General features: G+C 44.6%; 1 protein-coding gene across 1 annotated transcript in view; it reads right to left on the reverse strand.

Annotated features, from left to right (window-relative positions):
- Window positions 1-14,405, reverse strand: part of LOC130300905 (uncharacterized) — a 448,736-nt gene that overhangs the window by 405,303 nt on the left and 29,028 nt on the right. Inside the window, exons 8-14 of the mRNA XM_056551581.1 lie at window positions 13,538-13,629; window positions 13,373-13,451; window positions 13,163-13,254; window positions 13,006-13,084; window positions 12,792-12,883; window positions 12,549-12,657; window positions 1-1,300 (exon numbers count right to left, since the gene is read on the reverse strand). The exon at window positions 1-1,300 is cut by the window's left edge and continues 32 nt beyond it. Coding sequence (XP_056407556.1) covers window positions 1-1,300; window positions 12,549-12,657; window positions 12,792-12,883; window positions 13,006-13,084; window positions 13,163-13,254; window positions 13,373-13,451; window positions 13,538-13,629 — 1,843 coding nt within the window. The remainder of the gene's footprint in view (window positions 1,301-12,548; window positions 12,658-12,791; window positions 12,884-13,005; window positions 13,085-13,162; window positions 13,255-13,372; window positions 13,452-13,537; window positions 13,630-14,405) is intronic.

Raw genomic sequence — 14,405 nt, forward strand, 5'->3', positions numbered from 1 at the left:
TGACTTCGTTCATGTCTAACAAGATCAGATTTCTGTATAAAGCCTTTCCCACATTCTGAACATCTGTACGGCTTCTCCCCTGTGTGACTTTTCTCATGTATAACAAGATTCGATTTATTGGTAAAACATTTCCCACATTCTAAACACGGATATGGTTTCTCTCTTGTGTGACTTTTCTCGTGTTTAACGAGATCGGATTTATACGTAAAGCATTTTCCACATTCTGAACATGCAAACGGCTTCTCTCTTGTGTGACTTTTCTCGTGTTTAATAAGGCTGGATTTATTTGTGAAACATTTTCCACATTCTGAACACGAATACGGCCTCACGCCCGTGTGGCTTCTCTCATGTGTAACAAGACTTGGCTTATCTGTAAAGCATTTATTACATTCGGAACATGAATACGGCTTCTCTCCTGTGTGGGTTCTCTCATGTCTCACAAGACTTGATTGAGTTGAAAAACATTTTTCACATTCTGAACACGAATATGGCTTCTCTCCTGTATGAATTCTCTCATGTTTAACAAGACTTGATTTATTGGTAAAACATTTTCCACATTCTGAACACGAATGCGGCTTCTCTCCTGTGTGACATATTTCATGTGTTACAAGGTTTGATTTATTTGCAAAACATCTTCCACACTCTGAACATGAATAGGGCTTCTCTCCTGTGTGAATCCTCTCATGTTTGACCAGGCTTGATTTATTTGTAAAACACTTTCCACATTCCGAACAGGAATACGGCTTCTCTCCTGTGTGAACCTTCTCATGTGTAACAAGACTTGATTTATCTGTAAAACATCTTCCACATTCTGAACAAAAATATGGCTTCTCTCCCGTGTGAATTCTCTCATGTGTAACAAGATTTGATTTATATGTAAAACGTTTCCCACATTCTGAACACGAATATGGCTTTTCTCCTGTGTGAACTTTCTTATGTTTAACAAGCTCAGACTTGTAGATAAAGCACTTTCCACATTCCGAACATGGATACGGCTTCTCTCCTGTGTGGATTTTTCGGTGTGTACAGAGATTCGATCTCCTTGTAAACTGTTTTCCACATTCATCACATTGGATCTTTTTCCCTCCTTCCCGTTCTGTACTTGCGTTCACAACCCGAGATTGGTCAGGTTCCTCATGATCAGGGGGATTATTATAGGATAGATCTTGACTGTGAAGTCCTGGATGGACAATTACGGTGAGGAGGTCTTCCCCTGAGGAGCGCTCCATCATATCTTCGTCTTCTTTTTTACAATGTGGCGATAACTTGAAGTTTCCTTCAGAATCATTCGTGGGAGTTTCTGTTGGTGTAAAAATGGATTTTAAGGCTTTTGTTTCGAAATAAAGAAATGTATAAATATGTATTATGTCTATGTTTAGTTGGAAACATACATATAGTTATTCATGGAGTTTTTTTTTGTATATATCCCACTTAACAACAGAAGTGGATACAAATGAGAGGAGATGTATCAGATCCTTTTATACTTTTCCTTATTTTTGGCTTTTCTTATGGTTTTTGGCTCTAAAAACTGCGCGTGATCTCCCCTAACAAGATAAAGGACCATGAGACAAAGCTCCGGCCATCTTCATAGACAGGACAATAAGGTGGGAGGAACCATCACTGAAACGTCTTTTTAAATACACATAAAATAATAAAATGATTGTTAATTATGGAAATGGGGGACCAGATTACCCCCCCCCTCCCCCAAAAAAATAAAATAAAAAAATAAAAGAAAAATCCTTAATGCCACTTAAAGGGGTACTCTAAGACATCTTATCCCCTTTCATCTTACCCCGCTATCATCAGCCTCCGGAGCAAACATCGCTCCGGGTCTGATGAATCACGATCACCAGGCTGGAGTATTGTGACGTCACGGCTCCGCCCCCGTGTGATGTGACGTTCCGCCCTCTCAATGAAAGCCTATGGGAGGGGGCGTGACAGTTGCCACACCCCCTCTCATAGGTTTTGCATTGAGGGGGCGGAGGGTGCCGTCACGATACTCCGGACCTGTGATCGTGATTAATCAGACCCGGAGCGATGTTCGCTCTGGAGGCTGATGATAGCGGGGTGCGGGACCCCCGCGATCAGGCATCTTATTCCCTATCCTTTGGATTGGGGATAAGATGTATTAGGGCCGGAGTACCCCTTTCAGACAAAGCTTCTTAATAGGTATTTAAAGGGGAACTTCTCTGCCCCAGCATTCTGAACGCTGGGTGGGGGCTGTGATAGTTGTGACGTCACAGCCACGCCCCCTCAATGCAAGTCTATGGTAAGAGGCGCGACGGACGCCACGCCACGCCCCTTCCTATAGACTTGCATTGAGGGGGCATGGCCGTGACATCACCACGCCCGCAACCAGCGTTCGGAAACGCTGGGACAGCGGAGTTCCTCTTTAACTCCTTCCTATCTTGTAATAGTATATTGTGGTGTGAAGAGATTGGTAACTTAAAAAGCTATATACAATGCCTTGCATGAGTATTCAACCCCCCCCCCCCCCCCCATTTTGTCATGGTATAACCACTGATTTATTTCATTGGGATTTCCACAAAATATTCCATGGGAAGGGGACAGGAAGTTTTACATGGATTTTAAACTTATTTACAAAATATAAATCTGAAAAGTGTTGAGCGCATATGTATTCACCCCTTATACCGTGAAACCCCTAACAAACTTTGGGTGCGACCCATTGCTTTTACAAGTCACATAACTAGTAAACAGGGTTCACCTGTCTGCAATTTAACCTAAGCAAACATACATCTGTTCTTTGAAGGGCTCAGAGTTTGTTAGAGAGCATTGCTGAATCAACAGCAGCATGAAGACCAAGGAGCTCACCAAACAAGTCAGAGATAAGGTTGTGAAGAAGTACATGGAGGATTAGGCTATAAAAAAACGTTTAACATCTTACAAAGCACCATAAAATAGTGCTGGGCAGTATACTGGTTCATACCGAATACTGGTGTGTTTTTTCTGTACAATATGCATTTTTCCCTATACCGCAATACCGGTCAGGCCCCTCCCCCCCCCCCCTTGAATGAATGAACTATCAGCCGCAGTGCTGTCCCCACATCGGGGAACTAATCATGTTACCCGCAGGCGCTGATCTCCTTCTCCTCCTGTGAGCTGGAGCGCTGGAAATGAATGAGTTTGAATGAGTTGTGAGCCGCGGGCGCAAGACGGAGAACGGAAGCTGTTGCCTCCCCCTGCAGAACTTCTCATCAGAAAACTTTTTTTTATTTATTTATTTTTTTTAAATCAACTGGTGCTAGAAAGTTAAACAGATTTGTAAATTACTTCTATTAAAAAAAAATAAAAATAAAATAAAAATAAAAATATTAATCCTTCCAGTATGTATTAGCGGCTGTATACTACACAGGAAATTCTTTTCTTTTTGAATTTCTTTTCTGTTGACCACAGTGCTCTCTGCTGACACTTCTGTCCATGTCAGGAACTGTCCAGAGCAGGAGAAAATACCATACCCATAGCAAACATATGCTGCTCTGGACATTTCCTTAAAGGGGTACTCCAGTGGAAAACTTTTTATTTTTATTTTTTTTTATTAAATTAACTGGTACCAGAAAGTTAAACAGATTTGTAAAGGACTTCTATTAAAAAATCTTTACCCTGCCAGTACTTTTTAGCAGCTGTATGCTACAGAGGAAATTCTTTTCTTGTGGAATTTCTTTTTTGTCTTGTCCACAGTGCTCTCTGCTGACACCTCTGTCCGTATCAGGAACTGTCCAGAGCAGGAGAAAAAAATCCCCATAGCAAACCTATGCTACTATGGACAGTTCCTGACACGGACAGAGGTGTCAGCAGAGAGCACTGTGGACAAGACAAAAAAGAAATTCATAAAGAAAAGAATTTCCTCTGTAGCATACAGCTGCTAGTAAGTACTAAAAGGATTAAGATTTTTAAATAGAAGTCATTTACAAATCTGCAGACACAAAATTGGAGAAAGCTCCGGCACAGCCCTATATACCTGTCGGTGTAATCCTTCTAAGCACCAGGTGTCCGTTCTCCTGCGGGAGGTGCTCTACGCTGGAGATATGTACAAAATTAAATACCACAAAAAAAGAAAAGGTAGCGGAGCGAATCACCCGATCCTGAAGGAGTAGGTTCAAACGGTAATCATCGCGGTCAGGCGAAGGTGCAGCGGGAGGCGGAGGATGTTATGGGGGGAGGGAGGAAATCAGGCGTCTGGCCACAGCCGTATCGCACCTCTTGGTGCTTCGTCAGGCCCCTGCGACCGTCGCAGGGGCCTGACGAAACACCAAGAGGTGCAACACGGCTGTGGCCAGACGCCTGATTCCCCCCCCCCCCCGTAACATCCTCCGCCTCCCGCTGCCCCTTTGCCTGACCGCGATGATTACCGTTTAATTTACAAATCTGTTGAACTTTCCGGCACCAGTTGATTTAAAAAAAATTTATAAAAATAAAAGTTTTCCACCAGAGTACCCCTTTAAAGGGGTACTCCGCCCCTGGCATCTTATCCCCTATCCAAAGGATAGGGGATAAGATGTCAGATCACCGCGGTCCCGCTGCTGGGGACCCCGGGGATCGCTGCTGCAGCACCCGGCTATCATTACTGCGCAGAGCGAGTTCGCTCTGTGCGTAATGACGGGCGATACAGGGGCCGGAGCATCGTTAAGTCACGGCTCCGCCCCTCGTGACATCACGGCCCGTCCCCTTAATGCAAGTCTATGGCAGGGGGCGTGACGACCACCACGCCCCCTTCCCATAGACTTGTATTGACGGGGGAGGGCCGTGACGTCACGAGGGGCGGAGCCGTGACGTAACGATGCTCCGGCCCCTGTACTGCCCGTCATTACGTGCAGAGCGAACTCGCTCTGTGCTGTAATGACAGCGGGGTGCCGCAGTGGGGATCCCAGGGCTCCCCAGCAGCGGGACCGCGGCGATCTGACATCTTATCCCCTATCCTTTGGATAGGGGATAAGATGTCTAGGGACGGAGTACCCCTTTAATAATGCTGTCCATGGTCAGTTTCTAAGCCAACTTAGGACCAGGGTAGAGTTGCGCCAAATCATTAAATTCATGACCACTGCCTGATATCAACCTGAGATCATGGCTTCCAACGTCACTTTGTAAAAAAAAATTTCTATTTGGTTTGGCGCAAAACTTTTTTCGCAAAAAACAACAACAAAAAAAAAAAACTGACAAATTACAGCCAAAATAATGGAGTGACAGATTTCATACACGCCCCTCAATGGGGGAGATTTATCAAAACCTGTCCAGAGGAAAAGTTCCTGAGTTGCCCATAGCAACCAATCAGATCGCTTCTTTCACTTTTGTAAAGGCCTCTGAGAAATGAAAGAAGTGATCTGATTGGTTGCTATGGGCAACTAGGCGACTTTTCCTCTGGACAGGTTTTGATAAATCTCCCCCAATGACCCCAGACATACAGCAAGAGCTACAATGAAACGGTTTACATCAAAGCAGCAAAATGGCCGCCCAGTCATCGCCCAGATCTGAATCAAGAATCTATAGCAGGAAAATGACCGCTCATCCAATCCGATTGCCAAACAATGGACAAAGACATGCGCCACAAGACTGCCGGCTGTAAGATGGTGCTGGCAAGTACTGCCGGAATATATGTTGGATGTAGTGCTGGGCGATATGACCAAAAAGGAGTATCACAGTATTTTTATAAAGTATCACGGTATCGCGGTATTTCACAGTATTTTATTTTTTTTACATTGAGACTTGCATTGAGGTGACGTAGCGGAACTAAATGGGCTTTTGGAACTAAATGATCTGAACACTGGGGCAGTGGAGAACCCTTTAAATAGATGTAACAAACAACCCTACAGCCTCCAGCTGTTGCAAAACTACAACTCTCAGCATGTTGGACTATATAGTAGGGATCGATCGATAATCACGATTTTGGGCATTATCGGTATCGGCAATTACCTTGTCGATAAGCCGATAATGCCCCGCCCCCTGCACCGCGACCGCCCCCCCGCACCGCCCACCGTAGTGCTGGGCGGTATACCGGTATGGATTTTTGCCCATACCGCTATACCGGTTGGGCCCCTCCCCCACCCTCCGAGTCAAAAAAAATTAAACTTACCCGTAATGGGGGTGGTCCGGGCCATCCATCCTTCCTGTAGTGTCCGGCGGCATTCCGGGTGGATGGTGAACCGGTCCGGGCTGTCCTTCTTCTCCGGGGGTCCTCTTCTCCACTCCGGGCAGGCTCCGGCCTAGTAACGCTGCATAGACTCCGCTGCGCAGTGACGTCCGTGCGCAGCGATCGGCATAGCGGCGTCTATGCAGCGTACTAGGCCGGTGCCTGCACGGAGTGGTGAAGAGGACCCCCGGATAAGGACAGCTCGGACCGGTTCACCCTCCACCCGGAATGCCGCCGGTCACTACAGGAAGGATGGATGGCCAGGACCACCCCCATTACGGGTAAGTTTAATTTTTTTTTATTGACTAAGAGGGTGGGGGAGGGGCCCGACTGGTATAGCGGTATGGGCAAAAATCCATACCGTGGGAGAAAAAAAAAAAAAACGGTATCCGGTTCATACCGGTATCCCGCCCAGCACTAGTTGGATGCATAAATAAATTCTTTTCTGCTAAAGGGTATTTTGCACGGTCACAGTACTATGCATATTGGCCCAGATTGCCGCCAGGACCACCCAGCTATGACCTGCGCTCAAGTTCCTGGCCAGTATTTTAGTGAAAAAAAATAAAAAATCATTTACACATCCAAGTTTAACGAAAAGTCTTCAAACACCTTTGGGGTGTTAAGGCTCAGCGGACCCCTTGTTACGTGCCTTGAGGGGTGTAGTTTCCAAAATACAGGGTGGGCCATTTCTATGGATACACCTTCATAAAATGGGAATGGTTGGTGATAACTTCCTGTTTGTGGCACATTAGTATATGTGAGGGGGGAAACTTTTCAAGATGGGTGGTGACCATGGCGGCCATTATGAAGTTGGCCATTTTGAATCCAACTTTAGTTTTTTCAATAGGAAGAGGGTCATGTGACACATCAAACTTATTGGGAATTTCACAAGAAAAACAATGATGTGTTTGGTTTTAACGTAACTTTATTCTTTCATGAGTTATTTACAAGTTTCGGACCACTTATAAAATGTGTTCAATGTGCTGCCCATTGTGTTGGATTGTCAATGCAACCCTCTTCTCTATATACTGCTATATACTACTATATACACCGCAGGAGAAATGCTAGCACAGGCTTCCAGTATCTGTATACACGGCTATATACTACTATATACACCGCAGGAGAAATGCTAGCACAGGCTTCCAGTATCCGTATACACTGCTATATACTACTATATACACCGCAGGAGAAATGCTAGCACAGGCTTCCAGTATCCGTATACACTGCTATATACTACTATATACACCGCAGGAGAAATGGTAGCACAGGCTTCCAGTATCCGTATACACTGCTATATACTACTATATACACCGCAGGAGAAATGCTAGCACAGGCTTCCAGTATCCGTATACACTGCTATATACTACTATATACACCGCAGGAGAAATGCTAGCACAGGCTTCCAGTATCCGTATACACTGCTATATACTACTATATACACCGCAGGAGAAATGCTAGCACAGGCTTCCAGTATCCGTAGTTTATAAGCAATTAGCAAGACAACCCCAATAAAGGAGTGGTTCTGCAGGTGATGACCACAGACCACTTCTCAGTTCCTATGCTTCCTGGCTGATGTTTTGGTCACTTTTGAATGCTAGCAGTGCTTTCCCTCTAGTGGGAGCACGAGACAGAGTCTACAACCCACACAAGTTGCTCAGGTAGTGCAGCTCATCCAGGATGGCACATCAATGCGAGCTGTGGCAAGAAGGTTTGCTGTGTCTGTCAGCGTAGTGTCCAGCACATGGAGGCGCTACCAGGAGACAGGCCAGTACATCAGGAGATGTGGAGGCGGCCGTAGGAGGGCAACAACCCAGCAGCAGGACCGCTCGCTACCTCTGCCTTTGCGCAAGGACGAGCACTGCCAGAGCCCTGCAAAATGACCTCCAGCAGGCCACAAATGTGCATGTGTCCACTCAAACGGTCAGAAACAGACTCCATGAGGGTGGTATGAGGGCTTGGCATCCACAGGTGGGGGCTGTGCTTACAGCCCAACACCGTGCAGGACGTTTGCCATTTGCCAGAGAACACCAAGATTGGCATATTCGCCACTGGCGCCCTGTGCTCTTCACAGATGAAAGAAGTCTGGAGATGCAGTGAAGAACGTTCTGCTGCCTGCAACATCCTCCAGCATGACCGGTTTGGTGGTGGGTCAGTTATGGTGTGGGGTGGCATTTCTTTGGGGGCCCCAGAGCCCTCCATGTGCTTGCCAGAGGTAGCCTGACTACCATAAGGTACAGAGATGAGATCCTCAGACCCCTTGTGAGACCATATGCTGGTGCGGTTGGCCCTGGGTTCCTCCTAATGCAAGACAATGCTTGACCTCATGTGGCTAGAGTGTGTCAGCAGTTCCTGCATGAGAAAGGCGTTGATGTTATGGACTGACCCGCCCGTTCCCCAGACCTGAATCCGATTGAGCACATCTGGGACATCATGTCTCGCTCCATCCACCAACGCCACGTTGCACCACAGACTGTCCAGGAGTTGGTGGATGCTTTAGTCCAGGTCTGGGAGGACATCCCTCAGGAGACCATCCTCCACCTTATCAGGAGCATGCCCAGGTGTTGTAGGGAGGTCATACAGGCACGTGGAGGTCACACACACTACTGAGCCTCATTGTGACTTGTATTAAGGACATTACATAAAGTTGGATCAGCCTGTAGTGGGGTTTTCCACTGTGATTTTGAGTGTGACTCCATTTCCAGACCTCCATGGGTTGATAAATTTGATTTCCATTGATAATTTTTGTGTGATTTTGTTGTCATCACATTCAACTATGTAAAGATGAAAGTATTTCATACGATTAGTTCATTCAGATCTAGGATGTGTTATCTTAGTGTTCCCTTTATTTTTTTGAGCAGTGCAGTCGCAATGTCACGGTCACGCCCCCTCCATTGATGTATATGGGAGGAGTTCTCACGTCCCCTCCCATAGAAATCAATGGAGGGGGCATGGTCATGACGTCGCGACCGCGGCAGCTGCTCAAAGCCTTCTGAACCGGATGTTCAGAAGGCTGGGGCACGGGATTAACCCTTTAATTTAAATAATTGATAATTTTCTGATGACACATTCCCTTTTAATATTTTTTTTAAGCAATTACTCAACAAACAAATATGACTTTTCAACAAGGACTTTTTACCATCTACCTATCAAATTGTTCACAGCGTTCAGGCGTTACCACAGGTCTTGGGGCCTTTGTTAGGCCGAGAGGTGTGTACAGTGTCACAGATGGAAGACAAGTGTCATAGTGTCGTAGTTAAAGGGGTATTCCATGTTCATAAATCACATCTTATCCCCTATCCAAAGGATTGCGGATAAGATGTATGATCGCAGGGGTCCCGCCATCATGGCCATGCCCCCTAGTTACATCACACCACACCCCCTCCATTCACCCCCCTCCTACAGACATGGGGGCTGCACTGAGATCGTGGGGCTCCCCAGTGTCGGGACCCTTGCGATCATACATCTTATCCACTATCCTTTGGATAGGGAATAAGATGTATAAACACAGAATTCCCCCTTAAACTCGTAGGGTACTTCAAGTTAAATATTTTTGCTAGTACATTCACTTAGAGGATGGGCCTCCATCTTCGTATATTTCTGCTCTTTTCCTTCCTTCGTTGAATGCTCATTGTCTAGGATAAAGGACCACCACTCCACTCTAGAATTGGTGGTAGGACTGGTGTATGTCTATATTGTGGGAGATCAGCTCCATAAATCCAGGCAAATAGCAGCCAGATAGCAGTCAGGGACATGGAAGTAATGTTTATATAGGGCTTCTCCTGTCTATTTTTCAGTAACAAAACAAATAGTAGTTCACATTAAAGGGGTTATCCAGGAAAAAACTTTTATATATTATATATATATATATATATATATATATATATATATATATATATTATATATAAACTGGCTCAAAAAAGTTAAACACATTTGTAAAATTACTTCTATAAAAAAAAAAAAAAAATTACTTCTGTAAAAAAAATCTTAATCCTTTCAGTACTTATGAGCTGCTGAAGTTGAGCTGTTCTTTTCTGTCTAAGTGCTCTCTGATGACACGTGTCTCGGGAACTGTCCAGAGTAGAAGCAAATCCCCATAGCAAACCTCTTCTACTCTGTGCAGTTACCAAGACAAGCAGAGATGTCAGCAGAGAGCACTGTTGCCAGACAGAAAAGAACAACTCAACTTTAGCAGCTGATAATTATTGGAAGGATTAAGATTTTTTTAATAGAAGTAATTTACAAATCTGTTTAACTTTCCTGAGCCAGTTGAGATATATATAAAAAAAATTCCTGGAATACCCCTTTAAATCCTGCTGGTCTAGCACCAACTATACATATAAAACTTCCTTGTCCATACAGGTGGCTTACTACCAGCCATCCAACACAACAGTCCACAAACGCGTTACTCACATAGGTTTTAATTTCTTTTTGAAAAAAATTCCAGAATTCAAACTCTTAACAGTTCATCACAACCTCTCTTGCAGACTGACTCTCCCATAGTGATGAGCTGTTTTCAGCACCTGTGCTGATCTGGCCTTCCCTGAAACAGGGAATAAAACGCCCCACTATCAAATTAGCCTTTCATTCCATTAAAATTCAGGCCTGATAACAGGAAATAATGCAAGTTCCTGGCAAGCTAAGTCTCGCCAGGGATATTCACTTTCTTAAACCTGGTAACCCCATATGACTGGTACCGAAAATATAGCCATCCCCTCTCAAAAAGGTACCTCTATAATGAGCAATGGTAATAAAGGACTCCTACAGTGTGACTGACACGAGCAGTTAGCTGACACTGTGGACAGGACTCGAAGTACTTCTGCGCCTACTTAACCCCTAGACAGTAAAAAACGCTGCAAGATATGCTCTGTTTGTTTTTTTTGTTTTTTTTTAACCCAGAACATAAATGGGTAATTTCTTTAAAGAAGTCTGAACGCGGAGGTCTGAGCGCTGGGACGCCGGCTCGACCACGGCTCTACTCCACTAATGCGCATTTCCCATGTCTCCGCCTCTCCCATAGAAATTAATGGAGGGGGCGTGTTTTGACCAGCTTACTTGCTGGGTGTGAAACGTCATCACAGCAGCAGAGCCGGGGCCCCACACGGGAGTCTGCAGATAGGGGATACGTTTTTTTCCGCTAGACATCTTCTTTAAGACTGCATTTTTAGCTGCACGCATAAAAACACCATATGTGGCAAATTAACTCTGTAGAACCAGTCAAATAGTGCAAAGATAGAAGTCAGAGACAGGGACACAGAATTAAAGGGGTACTCCACTGGCCAGCATTAGCAACATTTAGTTCCGACCGCTGTGCGGCGCTGCGGGTGTCATCCATGCCCCCTCGTGCAGTCAGGCCATGACCCCTCAATGCAAGTCTATGGGAGGGGGCGTGGCAGTCGCCACGAATGATAGGGGGTAAGTTTTAGATCGCAGGGAGGGGCGGTCCGAGCGCTGGACCCCAACAGATGTCCTTTAAACTTCCCCTGTCTTTATTGTTCAGTAACATAAATACAGCCCTCACACTAACAAAAATAAATAAATAAAAGAAAATCCTTCTTGTCCAGTGTTAACTATACATATAAAACTGTGTGTCCATACAGGTGGCTTACTACCAGCCACCCAACATAACACTCAATAAATGTGTTACTAACAAAGTTATACTTTCCCCTTTTTGAGGCTGCTAACCTCTGTGTATTCAACCTCTCATCAGAGGTGCTAGTTCCTCACAGCTTGACTTACAGACTGACTCTCACCCAGTGTTTAACTGTCTTCAGCACCTGTGCTGATCTAGGTTAGTGTGAAAACCTAGAGTAACAAAGAAAGGTGATGAAACGCCTCACTGCAAACCTGACTTTCATCTCATTAAAACTCTGGCCCGATAAGAGACACACACACACATCAGCCCGACAACCACTTTTAGAGTGGAGTGTGGTGGTCTGTAACCTAGACAACAAGTTAATACGATGGTGACAGCAAAAATATTTCTCTTGACATGCCCGACAAGTTTAACCATGTTAGTTGAGATGGGAAAATCCCTTTAAGAGGTTTGACTTGAGTTTTCTTAGATATCGTAGGCCAAAGCTGTTCATTGCAGCCGGCGAACCCCAGATGATGAACTTAGTGTTAAGTCTGTATAATCAGACCCATAGATGACCTTGGAGAGGATCTCTATGTGCAGTCACCTCCCTCAGGTCCTGACTATAGGGGATCATACCTGGGGTAACACCTCCTGGAATTATTACATTCCTGGGGTAACACCTCCTGGAATTATTACATACCTGGGGTAACACCTCCTGGAATTATTACATACCTGGGGTAACACCTCCTGGAGTTATTACACACCTGGGGTAACACCTCCTGGAATTATTACATTCCTGGGGTAACACCTCCTGGAATTATTACATACCTGGGGAAACACCTCCTGGAATTTCCTCCTTCACTTTCCTCATACACGGGTGATGACCCCTCATCCTCTCTTCTTCATCCTCCACTTTATTATTAGTCAGATCTCCCCCCTGATGTGACATATAGAACAATTCACTACAATACAGCAGACAGGAGGAGCAACAGAGACCCCCAAAATCTACCCCCACATCTATGACTGCAGGACCCCCCTATAGAGATGTGGGGTAGGATCAGCCTCATCTACCTGATGCTTCTCTGGGACATTTCCCTCTGGACAGTCCTGGGAAAACAGAGGACGGGGACACCTCTCGGGTGGATTTCTATCCATGACTCCATCTGTAGGGAACACACAGGGAATAGATTATTTACATGTGATGATCAGATGATGGGTGGAGGATCAAGGGAAGCCTCATAAGCGGATTTTATTTTACAACCAATAAGAATCTCCCCCTCCTTACACTGCTGATCCGCCGTGAAATCCGTCTCCTCTTCAGATTCATCTACAACCTCAACCTTAATATCGATCAGATCTTCATCCTAAACAGAAACAACATAAAATGATCTTTGTTTCATCATTTTATTATTATATTTTGAGGAGACTTTAGCCTCATCTACCTGATGGTTCTCTGGGACATTTCCCTCAGGACAGGCCTGGGAATACAGAGGACGGGGACACCTCTCGGGTGGATTTCTATCCATGACTCCATCTGTAGGGAACACACAGGGAATAGATTATTTACATGTGATGATCAGATGATGGGTGAAGGATCTTGGAGCATCTAAGGTTTTTCTTTTACAAATAATAAAAGTCTCCCCCCTCCTTACGCTGCTGATTGGCCCTGAAATCTGTCTCCTCTTCTAATTCATCTATAACCTCTACTTTAATGTCAGTCATATCTTCACCCTATTAAAAAAAAAATATATATGTAAAATGATCTTTGGTTCAGTCACTTTATGATTATATTTTGGGGAGACTTTAGCGCCATCTACCTGATGGTTCTCTGGGACATTTCCCTCTGGACAGTCCTGGGAATACAGAGGACGGGGACACCTCTCGGGTGGATTTCTATCCATGACTCCATCTGTAGGAAACACACAGTGATACATGACCTGTTATATATCATACTCTTCCCTCAGTACAACGTTCTACCCCTCCCACAATTTCTGATTTAACACTAGATAATCCAGTCAGACCTGCAGTCAAATCAAAACCCAGGAGCTAATGGTCCATCCAGAGACTCTGCTTTCACTCCTTCCTCAATCCTTCCCCCATTCTCCGCTGGTGGAGAAGACATTTTGGTATTCGATGGGTTGTCTGGGGTAGAATACCTATTCGCAAATACCTTATTACCTTATTCTACATGCCAAAAGAGGGAGCCTACAGTGAAGACCCCCATCTTCTATCAGTCAATTATCTGTGGTGGGAAGAAAAACTACTCGAAGTCTCATCCCCACCAGGGATTGGATGCCACGGAGGTGTCGAAAAAGTCTCTATGTTTATATAAGCCCAAGTTTTCCTTCCTGTAAAGACCATTCCTCTCAACCGAGAATTAAAATTAAAAAAGTGTAATAAAAAAAAAATAATAGGCGCTAGACACATAAAAATTAGATGTACATGGTCAGGATTAGGTACTGAGTGATATATTAAAAAATATGTTTTTTTTGTTGGATCTGACGGGTACGCTTTCAATTTTATTTTCCATTATGATTTTACATACATCTATAATTTCATAAAACAATGAATATAAACAACTATACAGCCCCCTCTCCCTTATGTCCATTGGGAAGAGGAAGAAAAAATAATCATTTTGCTATCCGTTTAGACTCCCTACTCCTATGATCCTTATATTTCTGGATC

The sequence above is a fragment of the Hyla sarda genome, chromosome 1 (assembly GCF_029499605.1).
Source record: "Hyla sarda isolate aHylSar1 chromosome 1, aHylSar1.hap1, whole genome shotgun sequence".
Classification (NCBI taxonomy): Eukaryota; Metazoa; Chordata; class Amphibia; order Anura; family Hylidae; genus Hyla; species Hyla sarda.